The sequence below is a fragment of the Erinaceus europaeus genome, chromosome 7, assembly GCF_950295315.1.
Source record: "Erinaceus europaeus chromosome 7, mEriEur2.1, whole genome shotgun sequence".
NCBI lineage: Eukaryota > Metazoa > Chordata > Mammalia > Eulipotyphla > Erinaceidae > Erinaceus > Erinaceus europaeus.
The window spans coordinates 11,557,123-11,571,709 of NC_080168.1; the positions used below are offsets into that span (position 1 = coordinate 11,557,123).

Below are 14,587 nucleotides of genomic sequence, written 5' to 3' on the forward strand. Positions count from 1 at the left end.
GCTTCACGCCATGTGCATTTAACCTGCTGTGCTACCGCCTGGCCCCCAGAAATGAGATCTGAAACAATGACTTGGAGAAGCAGGGATTAGAGGCATAAAGGTACAGCACAACACCTACATTCTTCCTTGAGGTGCTGCAATACAAAGTGATACCTAAGGACATTTCCCTTTGTATTAAAATCAGCACCTAGAGCCAATATTTGTATTTTTAAAAAGCCATCAAAAATCAGGCACCGTTACATTCATCCCTTTGATCCTATAACACCACCTGTGGGAAATTTGCCACTTTTTAAGAAATAACCTAAATCTATATAAAGGTGCTCATTAGATATTTATTTGGGAGACTTGAACTCTGAAAACCAGATACCCAAGCACTAGCACTAATACGGGAATAATGTAGCAGCAGCAACAACAAAAAGCAGCATAATTAAAACTTAGCAAAAACAAGTAGTGGAACAAAGTCACCAAAACACAGTAGTATGTATACAATATCAAAAAAAAAGTTGTTTAGTCAATTTTAAGCTCTAACAGTTAAAGGTCTTGGTGAAGGATGACAGTGCTGACCACCCACCATGACGTACTGAAGACGTAATATCAACACGTTACCTGGCACTAGCGCAGGAGCCCGTGGTCTTTTGGCGTGTGCTCCGCCTCAAACTGGGGAGCTCAGCAGGCGGGGATTCACTGCGCTTCTTGGTAGATTTTCTTAAGCCTACAAATGTGAAATGTGAAAGTAAAACTTCACAGAGAAGTTCTTGTAAATTAAAAAATTACATGTTTGTTCAGGTCAACATCCACGTCAAAAGGCCATTTTCAAACAGCATCCCAAGCAGTCTGATTTCCACAGTCCTTTGCAGTCTATCACATGGGCAAATTCATATGGGACTTGGCAGACTACGTGAGGATAAATTTTTCACTATGACTATATCTTGCCTGAAAGTATCTCCCCTTTGTTCCCTTGTAAAAGGTTCCCTTTATGGATTGTGTACATAGCATTTACATCTTCTCATTACTTTAAATCAAATTTTGTGTTTGTGTATATATGACTTATTAGTAAGATTGAGAGAATAAAGGTCTTGAACAGTCAATCTGCACAATACAACTATACAACTGTTTTTGGATGGGGGATAAAACAATCAGTGAATGAGATGTTATTCTGGAAGAAAACTATCATCTTTTATGGACAAGAGATTCAAAAGAGGTGGAAGGACCCCAGTTCTAGCCCGCAGCTCCCCACCTGCAGGGGAGTTGCTTCACAGGCAGTGAAGCAGGTCTGCAGGTGTTTATCTTTCTTTCCCCCTGTCTTCTCCTCCTCTCTCCATTTCTCTCTGTCCTCCCCAATAACAATGACATCATTAACAATAATAACAACAACAACAACAAGGGCAACAAAAGGGAAATATTTTTTTAAAAGAGGCATAGCAACTAAGTTTATATAATTTATAAACTGAGAAATCATGAATCTTAAATCAAGTCATCATACACAATGACACACTGGATAGTGTGTTCTACCCAAACTCCTCCAATCTCTATGTAAACATAATTATTTCCATGAAAACTACAGTGTTATTTTAAACAGATGTTAAACTTATTAATAACCACTCCACCAAGTCATTTGTTTTTTGCCACACTACAACAAATTTGTGATTTTGATAATTTGTTTTTTACTCTAGGTAATATGAATAGTACAGGTTGAGAAAGAGGAGATAAAAGAGATTACAACTGGATAAAGAAGTAATGGGATATATATCCAATGGAATACTACCCTGCCAGTAAAAAAGAGTATTATATTATTGATGGCAATATGAATGGAACTTGAGGTGATTATGCTCAGTCAAATAAGAGGTAGTTTTGGGAGTTGGGTGGTAGCACAGCAGATTAAGTGCACTTGGTGCAAAGCGCAAGGATCGGCGAAAGGATCCTGGTTTGAGCCCCGGCTCCCCACCTGCAGAAGAGTCACTTCACAGGCGGGGAAGCAGGTCTGTAGGTGTCTTATCTTTCTCTCCCCCGGCGACTGCCCCTTCTCTCTCCATTTCTCTCTGTCCTATCCAATACTGACAACAATAATAACTACAACAATAAAAAAGGGGGCAACAAAAGGGAAAAAATAATTTTAAAAAAAAGGTAGTTTTACCAAAATAACTTGTAAAATACTATCTGCACTCCTTTAATCTAAGAGTAAAATGAGAAAGAACAAAGACTGCCTCAGATACCATTTAGTCTATCAGGAGATACATCAGATGAACTGAGAGATGCGTATGGCATGAGGACAAGAAGTTTCAGTGTAATTTCTAAAAAAGTATTTCAGAGGTGGCTGGGTACACATGGCGCAAAGTGCAAGGACCGGCATAAGGATCCTGGTTCCAGCCCCTGGCTCCCCACCTGCAGGGCGGTCGCTTCACAAGCGGTGAAGCAGGTCTGCAAGTGTCTATCTTTCTCTCCCCGTCTTCCCTTCCTCTCTCCATTTTTCTCTGTCCTATCCAGAAATGACAGCAATAACAAATGATAAACAACAAGGGCAACAGAAGGAAAAACAGCCTCCAGGAGTAGTGGATTTGTAATGCAGGCACTGAGCCCCAATGATAACACTGGAGGCAAAAAAAAAAAAAAAAAATCAGAAAGTAAACTGTAATATTACATTTGCCTTTCTATCTGAATTTTGCAACTCAGATTAAAAAATGTGCCTGCTTAGTGGAAAGACAAGGAAAATATATATCTGTTACATAAGATGATCCAAAAAGGGATGAATGGGATGGGTAGACAGTATAAGTGGCTATGCAAGGTTTTCATGCCTGAGTCTCGAAAGTCCCAGATTCAATCCCAAGGACCACCATAAGCAAGAGCTGAGCAGTGCTCTGGTCTCAACATGTGTCTCCCTCTGTATCTCTCTCTCTCATTTAAAGACAGTCCAGAAAGTACTTTTACTGTAACTAATGCTATTTATCTCATATAATACTATAGTGTCTTTATGATAAAGGAAGTTTATATAATTATGTAAGGTGTAAAGTTGTATACCCTCCCCAATTAGTCTCATAAACAATATGTAAAAATCAACATAATTTGTTAAACAGTGTAAATATATACAATGATATAGAAATGTCGACCTATCTGTTGACATTCAAAAAAAAATATTCAACTTAATGTATTCATGGGGCTAATCTGAAAAGACCGTGTAATTTTTACCCATTTTTAAAAACTTTTTATACAACGTAACTTTGGCTTAAACTTTGTAAAAACTCCATTAAAATAAAGATTTTAAAATGAGTAAATATATTTGAAATGTATGGGATTCAATGAGTTTGACATATTCATCCATCTAATCACCACCATACCACCAACACCTGATTTACTCTACAATGCACCTGCCTGTCTCTTGCTCTAAGCCCCTAACAATCACTGGTGGACTTTTAAGCACTATATCCTACTGTAAATATCATATAAATGTGACCAGGTCGTGTGTGGAAATAAATTCAAGTTACTACAAGGTTAGTGACCATTCCCTCTTGATGGTGCAGAAGGAATCCTTTGTATGGATGTGACACAATCATTTCTTGCCTAGTGTTCAACTTTAATAGAATCTTCTATTTATTTTATTTTGGACAGAAAGAGATGGGGCGGCAGGGACAAGGGCATGTGAGCATTACAATACATGCACTCTACTGAGTGTGCCATGGCTTTGCCCTTTTGTACCAGAAATGTAAGACACGGGGAAAAAAAATACCACACATGAGAAGTTCAACTTAAAACCATGTAATATTACTTAAAAAATAAAACAAAATTAATGACGGTGAATGTTTTCAGTACTTCTTTCAGTCAGCACAGAATCATGAGAGCTTGATATTATTTAAATGTCTGTCTACATTCAAGTTTATGTATCTTTATTAATGGTAATTTTGCTAAAAATAAATTTAAGAAACAAAGTAGGGAGTCCGGCGGTAGTGCAGTGGGTTAAATGCACATGGCAAAAAGCACAAGGACCAGCTTAAGGATCTCGGTTCGAGCCCCTGGGTCCCCAACTGCATGGGGAGTCGCTTCACAGGCGGTGAAGCAGGTCTGCAGGTGTCTATCTTTCTCCCGCCCCCATCATCCCCATCTCTCTCCATTTCTTTCTGTCCTATACAACAATGATGACAACAATAATCAAACAACAAGGGCAACAAAAGGGAATAAATAAATATTTAAAAAGGCCATATGGTTTATTTAAAAAATACTAAATGCAATTTTAGAAGCTGTTTAATGCACAGCTGATTCATGAAATGACTTGACAATATGAATTAAACATATCAGAAATATTTAATGAGAAAATAGAAGTGTTAACTGTTCAGTAATATGTAATGGTTAAGCAAACATTAATATAGTCACATAAACTGCAGAAGTGCTAGTTAATGATAATACACAGTAGCATTTTTACTTTGTGACAATGTACATTCACATGTTTCTAGGATTAATTACAAACTATACATGAATATTCTAAAGAAACATAATCAGTGGCCTAGCAAGAAAGCTGTCATAAACTAAAACTCACTATCAATTAAAAGTTTAGAATGACATAAATGCCCGTTAGTTTGGGAGTAGGTTAAATTAAGGTATAGCCTTATAATGCACCATATGGCATAATGTACTCTTTAAAAAGAAAAATGAGTATGTATTTAGGCAGATAAAGCACTGACTTAGATTAGCATCTAAAACAAATAATACTTCATCTGCCATCTTAAAAGGGATACTACATGCCATATGTCTAATATGGAGCCTGGTTTATATAATAGGCACTCAAAAACCAATGCCTGCTGCCATAGAGGCCCTACATTTGACAAACTTAAGTGCACATACACAGAAAAGTCCTTGTCTTCTAAGTAAAAATACAAGATTGAATATATGCATTTACTGTTACATTTACTGTTATAAACCCCCACTAAAGTAGCATTAAAAAATGCTGAAGCACAAATCCAAAAGGATGGGAAGAATGGAAGAGATTAGAATTTTAACACAATTTTAGGAGATGAAAAGTAGAAAGCCCTGAGTTAAATGGGCCAGGTAGTCAGAAATCTCAATGTTGAAAACTGAGAAACTGCCAATTTAAATCAATACTGGAGAATCCCACCAAAGCTCAGATGATGGTGACAAATATCTTTGGGATGACTGAGGATTGTCGCTGATGGCCTATTTATGAAGCAATCAGTTCCCCCAGGCTCCCTCCTCCACATGCACAACTGGGTAACTCTCCCTCTCTTGACCAGCAAAACACAAAATTTATTCTTAATACATTATAAAATAAATTCTCAAAGTACACTGCGGCAAATAGGTGCACCACACCAACATTGAGAGGGGGTGGGGATCAAGTATAAATAGACATACTAAATGACACATCACTTTTCTAGGCTTCTTCTCTTAATCTGCCTCCAGAAATCTGGCAGTCAGGGCTTCACCTCCAGGCAGGAGTTTCAAAGAATCTTCCCTGTGGAATTTTACCAGCCAAAGAATAAAAGATCTAAAGATAATGATAGAAGCAGTTTCCTAATGAATTGTCAAACTAGATCACTACATAGTGAGTTGTAGTCAAATTGCATCTATGTGGCTCTGAGCTTACAAATAAAGATTCTTGGTCTCACCTATATTCGAGTATGAAGAGACAACCAAAAATGACCAGAATCTGGAAGTTGCTAGTATGAAAGTCAAAACCAAGTACAAATTAACTCATTGTTCTCCATGAAGTGAAGGAAATAAAAATACTCTCTAACGAACAAGACAATATGAAAAAACAGAAGAATACAAACAGGTTGGGAGAGCATGCTTAACAAATTTACTAGGAAATAGTGCAAAGGAAGCAGAGCAGAATCTTCTATAGCTAACAAACCCCAATCACTGAAACTAGAAAAGAGAAAGAGAAAAGAAGCATGGTCTGTGTGACCAGCAATTCTGATTTGTCTGGGATTATCCTGGCTTTAAGGCTGAAAGTCCTAAATCTTGGAGAAAGTCCTTAGGCCAAGGAAAACCAGTGCTGGCTGGCATTCACCTTCTATCAAGGAATGCAAACAAACCCATAACTGTAGCAACATCAAAACAGTTCTAAATAGTGGAGGTAGATCTGCAAATTTCCAGAAAAAAAACAGTTATAAATACAAGCTATCAGGAATCAGAATCACTGCACTGTATCAAAAACTAAAAGATAATATAATCCTTCAAGATTCTTTAGGAAAACAATTCTGAATCCAGACTCTATTGTCAACCAGTTTTTGGCACATCAAGCTATTTATTTGCAAATATTTAACATCTGAAAAAACAAACTTTTAAAATATGTCCCAACAAAACTAGTAAACCAAGAAAGAAGGTGCAGAGCTGTATCAGGAAGAAGAGCAGGAGAAAAACCACCAAGGATAAGGGGGCTAGGCAGTGGTGCACCTGGTTGACCATTCTTGCTACCACGCTAAGGATCCAGGCTTAAACCCCTGATGCGAATATCTCTGTCTCTTTACCTGTCTATCATCACTCCCCACCACCACTACCACCAATTTCTCTGTACTTTGGGAAGGTGAGGGGGAGGTGGAGGAGGAAGGCTACTTGGAGAAGTGGATTCATTATGCAGGCACCATACCTTTTGGTGGCAATAAAAACAAAGAGAAGAAAGTCAGACACTTAGGTGATATCATGGAGTTGAGTGATAGATTCATAGGAAAGGAAAACAAATAGTTATTAAATTTAAGGTTATGTTGAATGAAGAAAATATTCCTACATGATTCAGTGGACATTTATGTACCCATACAATCTTTGTTCAAGACTGGGAAAAGTAGGCAACATGCCATCTAGTAGGTCAAAAGGTGGAGGCTAACCTTCCATATAGGATGACACAAAAGTGTTATGAATTTATGGGGGGTTGCAAATCGACAAAAAAAGAAATATGAGATAATTTAGACATGTGGAAACACACCAAAAACAATTCTCTATGGGGAAGAGCAGTGTCAGAAGATTAGTGTTTTACAATAAAATTTTAGACTGCACATCCGTTAATACGGGGAAAAAATGTGGGGACACGAACGGACGTACACACACCCTTAGTGGTCTTTAGTAATGAAAAAAATATGATCTTATTTCTTTTTTGTATACCTTGGTATTAGTAGGCATTTGAGAATCAGCCAGAAGTGTCAAAAGATGACAGAGTAAAAGCTGGGAGGCAGTGCAGCGGGTTAAGTGCACATGGCACAAAGTACAAGGGCCCGGCGTAAGGATCCTGGTTCAATCCCCTGGCTCCCCATCTGCAGGGGCGGTTGCTTCACAAGTGGTGAAGCAGGTCTGCAGGTGTCTTTCTCTCCTCCTCTCGTCTTTCCTTCCTCCCTCCATTTCTCTCTGTTCTATCTAATAGCTATGACAACAATAACATGTCAAAAGTGTCAAAAGATGACAGAGTGAAAGTTGGGAGGCAGTACAGTGGGTTAAGCGCATGTGGCACCAAGTACAAGGACTGGTGGAAGGATCCTGGCTTCAGCCCCAGGCCTCACACCTGCAGGAGAGTCACTTCACAGGTGGTAAAGCAGGTCTGCAGATGTCTTTCTTCCCCCCTGTCCATTTCTCTCTATCCTAATCCAGCAACGACGACATCAATAACAACAATAATAAATACAATAAAACAAGGGTGACAAAAGGGAATAAATAAATATTTAAAAAAATAAAAGAAAACCAAGTACGCTAGTATTCATTGTGGGAATTTTCCAGCAGTTACACAGTAGAACTACTGCCAGTTGCTAAATTATTTTAACAGCTGTCTTATAGTATCAAAAATTCTTATTACTACTAAGCCTTCTTCCCTTTACTCTCTTCACCCATGAAGGCAAAAAGAAAATTTCATTTTTTAAACTCAGTAAAGATGACCCTATAGGATCCACCTAGGTGAAGCCATCAGTTTTTATATTCGCCTGTCCTGCTCAGCTCCCCCTTACTTCCACCCATCATGGTAATGGTGGAAGGCGAGGTGTCTTGGGGTAAACTAAAAGAAGGCTTGTCTAAGAACTACCTCCCTGCAACTGCCACCTGCCTGGCTCTTGTTTAGTTCTAATAACAGTCACAGTACATGCACATCACTAAAAGAGCATGAAACTAAAGCCAGAAACAAGCTGGTAACTTCCAGTGGTTATTTTATTAATAATGTGAACATAGTGTCCACTTTAATGCAGAGGAAATTACATCTACAAACAGACACATTGGAATGGAAATATAATTTTAACAGTTTCCTAAAAATAACTTCCATAAGTATCCTGATTTTGATCACAAACTGTTCTATGCCATCCACTGCTTTATGCTATAATGACAGTACCCACTTTGAGATGAACAAGTTAAAAGTCCCAGGTTCAATCCCAAGCACCATCACAAGCTAGAGCTGAAAGGGGAAAATAATAAAAATAATGAAAAGAAACAAGGAAGACAAGAAACAGGGTCAAATTTGGACTAGATTTGGTTTACTGCAATAGAGTCAATGATTCTACAGGGAAGAGTTGGGAAGGCATTCAGTGTTTGGGATAATGTATAATGGTGGAAGATGTCTTGTGGAAGGGGAGTACAGACAGGTTATCACAGGAAAATTGGAAAGTATACTCCTGTAGCAACTGTCTTGCTCCCAATAAAGTGATGTTTATTATACACATACACTCCATTATCTTTTATCACTTGATCTACATTTGCTATATGAATCTGTCAGATCATCTGTTTGCTTAAAGAACATATAGTAAGATAATGTTCTCATGTCTTATTTAAATATCTATTTATAGTATGTGAGGGAGAAACCAGAGCATCAACATGAAGTGCTGGGAATGAACCCAGAGTCTCACCTAAGCAAGCCCTGTCACATAACACTCTCCTTTCTTGAGCATTCTTAAGACCTCTACTGAGGGATAAAGGGTGACCTCTGTCCCAGAGCTATTTTGATCAGTTGCAGCTGGCAAGCCATGGGGTTCAGGAAGCCCATCACAAAAGTAGCTGTTTCACTAGTTCTTCTGTCAGCCCTAGTTCCTCACAAGGAACCACTGCTCTTCATTCAGTCTTTTAACTGTTGCCAAAACAGCACACTGGAAAGGAAAGGTCTTCCTGATTCCCTGTCCTATCTAAATACTACAGTATTGCTTAAAAGAAACTTTTTTTTTCTAACCAGAGCACTGCTCAGTTCTGGCTTATGGTGGTGATTGAACCTGGGACCTTTGGTGCCTCAGATCTGAAAGGCTTTTTGCATAACCATTTTGCTATTTCCCCAGCCCAAGAGAAAGTCTTTATTGAAGTGACATTAAATCGTGTCTAAAGGCAGGGGTAGATAGCATAATGGTTATGCAAAGAGACTCTTGTGCATGAAGTTCCCTAGATTCAATACCCCACCCTACCACAAGCCAGAGCTGAGCAGTGCTCTGGTATTTTTTTTTTTTTTTTTTAAATCATGCCTAAATAATCTTCAAGAAGAAGCCATCCTAGATTTAGTCATCCATTCTATTCAATCCTCTACATCCTATGCTGAGGCTGACTTCTGGAATCATACAAGTCTGGATTTGACTCTTGGCACTGTATCTTTGTGCCTCTGGACAATAAGTGGCCAATGGCTCAAATTTCCCTATATTTAAAGTAGGAATAGTAGTGTCTGTCACTTAAAGCTGTTGTGGAATAACATGTCCATGTAAAAGGTAATCAAGTAATTTTGTGTTTTAATTATTATTTTGAAAAAAAGTATATACTGTAGTGAATGGCTTAATGAGAACCCCAGGGTCAAAGATTATTTACCCCTAAGGATTAGTCAATTATCAACGAAGAACAAATAAAATTGTATCTCTTCCAGTGTCTCAGTAATCCAAATACCCTAAAATAGTTAACACAGAGATCTAATATGAATTTGAAGTGATAGCAAACCCTCAAAATGTCACACATACTGCATTCTTCAAATTCAAACTCTACTATTTGAGACCTTTTTTTTAACGCAGTAAATTATGTCACCTCTTTGAAATAAAATTCCTTTTACTACTAAGTACCATTTGAAGAAAAAAAGAAAAAGAAAGAAAAACACAAATATACTACATATACCAAGTAACAGGCACTGCAGAGGTGCACACAAATACTGGTTTTCCACTTCTTTTACTAAGAGCTTAAGCAATTAAAAGAGTTTAGAAACTATGGTAAGAAACAATAAACATGGAAAAGGGAAATAACGGACACAGAACACACTCAGATTTTCTGGAAGTGAGGATAACAATAGACTGAGCTTAAACTAAACTAATCTGTAACATGTGCATAGTGAGTTTAACAATATCTGAATGGGTTTAGTTATGGTACATGGTGTAGTGTGGCTGAGTCTGTCAGAACTCTCAGTGCTTCCAGACTGAGAACCATAGAAAAAAGGAGACACCATGGATCAGTGCCTGGGGGAGTTAAGGTCATCATACAATCTGCTCTCACTTGATCTTACACCTCCTTCTCCAGAATTAAGATTTCAAAGAGAAAGAAGATGAGGGAAGGAGTGAATCTCTTGCTACAAACTTACCTGGCCCATAGGATAGAGACCATAACAGCGCACACAACACATACACACATTTCTAATTTAACTGAAAAAAGCAGATGAAGTTGCTATTCCTTTTCAAGCTGGCATTTTGACTTTAAAAATATTAATCTTACTTGGTACAGAACCTAACAAACTTTAAAAGAGTTCAAAACTAAGATAAAAGCTGTCTTTCTCAATTGGAAAACTTTACAATTCTGATTATAAATGTTAAACATCCAGTCTATGAAATGTCTATTAGTATCGTGTCAAAGTAAAGTTAGTATTCACTCAGCTGAAAGTAGTTAAAGATGGTAGGGTTAAACAGCAGTTAGATCTTATTCAACATCAGGGTTGACCAATTCAGTATTAGCTAAATTTGGCAGTACGAGAAAGACTCTAGTCCTAAAAAATGTGATCTGAAATTTTCTGTGAGGACCACAGGAGAAAAAGATGGTTTAAAAAAAAAAAAAAAAATCACTTCTTGGTTGAAACTTCCTCAGTTTTCTTTTGGGAGGTAGGGTGGGGGTGTGGAAAGTGGGAATAAGGAGAGGCAAGAAGAAATAACTCCTAAAATTCCTTTTCACCACCTATTAAATAATTTTTTGTTTGTTTGAATGTAATGTTTTTAAAGGTCCACTGTCAGCTTCAACATTAATGCTGGAAGTGGTGCTCTGGTCACTCTCCCATATGAAATAAATCTTTAAGAAAAAAAAAAATTGGAAAAAAAAATTTACCTAGAACCCAGAGCCCAGGATGTGGACTGTCATTTTTCAGAGTAAGCTCTTTAAAGGCTATAAAATAAATGTGAGATTTAGTTTTATACATGAGTACATTTGTTTCTAAAAATGTAACTTCAGCTGTTTCTATACATCAAGAATGGGGGAGGGGAAACCAAGATTTAAAAAAAATTACAACTAGAATTCTGTAGCTGGTGAAAAAGAAAATCCAGACTGATGTCCTAACATTAGTTATTTTCTAACGTAGGAGATATTTCAGTAATAAAAAGTCATGAACACAAAACAGATTCTTTATTACAGGAAGGCAGATTCCTTATCTGTCTCCACAAAATGCTATGTGCTATCAATTATCTACCATTATGTGATACCAGGAAAGGAATAAACCTCAAACTATTTCAAACTGGGGGAAAGAAACACACACTTCACTACTTTGACACATCCAGAAAGACTTTACTTAGGAGAAAAGGAAATTGGCACAAACTTACTTGCTAATTTGGCCTGTAATCCAGAAGGTCCAGGTTTTGATGTTTCTGACTTAGAAGACCCTGGAAGAGACAGTTTTGTTTTAGGAAGGCTAACTTTAGGGCTGAAACGAGCAGCCCAATCAAATTTTGAGGAGCCACCAGTTTTACTCTGTTCCTTTTCCCTGCTACTTCTCCTGGGGCTGGGGCTAGATGCTGAACGAGACCGCCTGGCCTTGTTCTGATCTTTGCCTTGTTTCACTCTGGCACCTGGTGGTACAGTGGAAGAAGCTGAGGCTACAGTAGAAGACGAGGAGGAAGTGGAGGCAGCAGAAGAAGAATCAGTGATGGTGCTACACCCAGCTTTGGCTGAGGCGGCTGATTTTGAAGCCAGCTTGGTGGGTTTTGCAGATCTCTCTTCGGCACCAGTTGACTCAGACACAGAACCACTCTTTATACAAGAACTCTCGGTCCTCTTTCTTTTCTGACTCCGTGAATTCCCACTGGCCCCACTCTTTCTGGTATGAGCCTTGCTTGTTGATGGTGATGGTGCAGACTTCAGCTGTTGCTCCTGGTCTAAATGCCTCTTCTTTGACTTACTATGTGGCTTATTTGCTTCAGAGGAAGATTCAGTATGCTGAAGTGCTTTGGGCTTTTTAGCAGAGCTAGGAGAATTGGTACTGTTGTAGTCTGGACTAGCACTGCGCTTCACTCCTCGAGAATTGTCTTTTTTAGGCACCTGTCCCGTTTTTTGCCTTTCTGAAGTATTGGCTCTGTCTGGATCCTCTGGTTGTGGAACTATGACAGCAGATGATGAACTGCAGCTTCTAAGAGGTAATTAAAGAAAAAAGTTAGTATCGGCCTGCCATGTATGACTTATTTCTTCTCAAATCTTTGAAATCAGTGCTTAAAAGAAATAATACCTCTGGTGGCTCCAGTATTAAATAAAACTAGGCCATAATAAAAGGTAATAGGTATGTTGCTGGATGACAAACTATTAGATGGGCCAATTCTTCAGTCAAAGACTGCTGAAACTAACACCCCTACTCATAAGAATTACAAAGGAAGGTTTAATAATACAGAACCAGATGAAACTAGAGTACTGTCCCTTATTCAAGAAATGTAACTGCTTTATCAAAGCTGAAAATAAAAAAAACCTTAACATACACACTTGCAAAATGAAGATTGGAAATTTGTGTTGTAGTATCATTAAGGATTTCATTCCAAAGACTTCAACCAATTAGAGCTTAAGAAAGCACTGAACTTTAACTGACGGAAGGAGGGAGGGGAGAAGGAGAGAGAGAAAGAATGGGAAAGGGAGAGAGACAGGGAGAAGGAGAGGTGTATTTCAAGTGGTTTGTTAATCAACAGGGAGAACATCAGCTCTCTAAGGAAGGAAACAAAGTCCCTGCTAAGGCACATAACATTGACATCACCATAAAGCCAGTGACTGATAATAAAGTTAGAGTCAAAGCATAACAAAAACACATAGCATGACATTCTGAGATATCCTGTTAGTTTCAGCATTATGCTATGATTCAAATGCAAATAATTTTGCTTTGAAATACATATAAGCAATGAAGATTTACCTTTTAGAAAGGTGTCCCCTTGACAGTTCAGTAGTATTAGACTGCACTTTGGGTGCCTTAGAATTAGATTTTCTACTCTCAGGAGGGCTATATCCCTTATGTTTTGCCTGCCCTAAATGTGACCTGTCAGCAGAAAACCAAAACAGAAATCTATCAGGAAAACGAGATGCAAATACTGAAAGTGAAATGTTTATTCATTAAAAATTTCAGTTCTTTATTATCAACCCTATCCTTTCCCCAGCGTTTATCTTTATAACAAAAATATTAGCCTATCAAATGATCTGGTAAATGAAACTGCCTATTTGAACACCAAGAGTTAAACTAGCATTTGGTTGTTGGAAAAGTAATGTCTTATTTTTCTACATCTTTCTATGTACAAAAATGTACTGAGACTTTTCTGACAGCCCAATGTCTGTATTACCATAGGAGCAGCATGGTCAGTTAAGTAATAATGAACTTTTCACCAATTTTACCGCAAATTTCAAACATAATAACTTTTTGCAAAGTAGATTCAGATTTTAGATCTACTGAAAGATGAATTGCAATGAAGTGAATAGATTAAAAGGCTTACCAAAAAAGGCAATGTGATTCCTAAAATGATGGTGGTTCAACTTTTACATATATTCAGGTTACTACAGTAAATGTAAAAGCAGATTAAATCTTTTTTAAAAACAAGAGATTTAATCGGCATTTACTAGATTATAAGATCACAGAGGCACAGTTCCACACTACTTCCATCTGAAGTGCTGAGTCCTCCACCCTCTCAATCAATTCTCAAATTCTATAAAGGAAATCATTAGAAGCACTAAACAGTAAAAAATTATATGGATTCAAGAGTGGCACATTCACCAGGCATTTAAACTCTTGATCAGTGCAAAGTATACCAAAACATTTCCTAGATATAAAGAAATTACAAGAAAAGTATTCCAAATACAAAGGATTACAACACTGATACCGGGTTGGGTAAGATTTTAATAAACCAAATGTTTATGACAGTACTATTCTAAGTGCAAATTAGAGGTGACTGAAAAAAGCAGTTCTGGTCTGTTAAGATTTTCTTCAAATCTCTGGCAATGGTTACATGAGATTTAGTTCAGCAATAAAAAGAAAGCATGCATCTATATATCTGTCTTAAATAAACTGTTAACAGAAGCGAAATGTTTACTGTCATTTTCAAGTAGCATCCATCCTTCCTGTGAGTAGCATGTTCTAAATAAAACAAAGCTTCATTAGTAACAAAGATGTTTGTCAAACAAGTCATAAAGGATTTCACTTTTACCATCATCTCAAAAGAACTTA

At 37.6% G+C, this 14,587-nt stretch overlaps 1 protein-coding gene across 16 annotated transcripts in view; it reads right to left on the minus strand.

Annotated features, from left to right (window-relative positions):
• The window catches only part of TRIP12 (thyroid hormone receptor interactor 12), a 129,374-nt gene that overhangs the window by 68,465 nt on the left and 46,322 nt on the right, over positions 1–14,587 (minus strand). For 11 of the 16 annotated variants that reach the window (XM_060193736.1, XM_060193737.1, XM_060193738.1 and 8 more), the window contains 3 exons: positions 13,289–13,411; positions 11,724–12,526; positions 607–712 (listed from right to left, as the gene is read on the minus strand). In XM_060193736.1, the coding sequence (XP_060049719.1) occupies positions 607–712; positions 11,724–12,526; positions 13,289–13,411 (1,032 nt within the window). The remainder of the gene's footprint in view (positions 1–606; positions 713–11,723; positions 12,527–13,288; positions 13,412–14,587) is intronic. The other 5 variants (XM_060193751.1, XM_060193748.1, XM_060193747.1 and 2 more) reach the window with 1 other exon arrangement.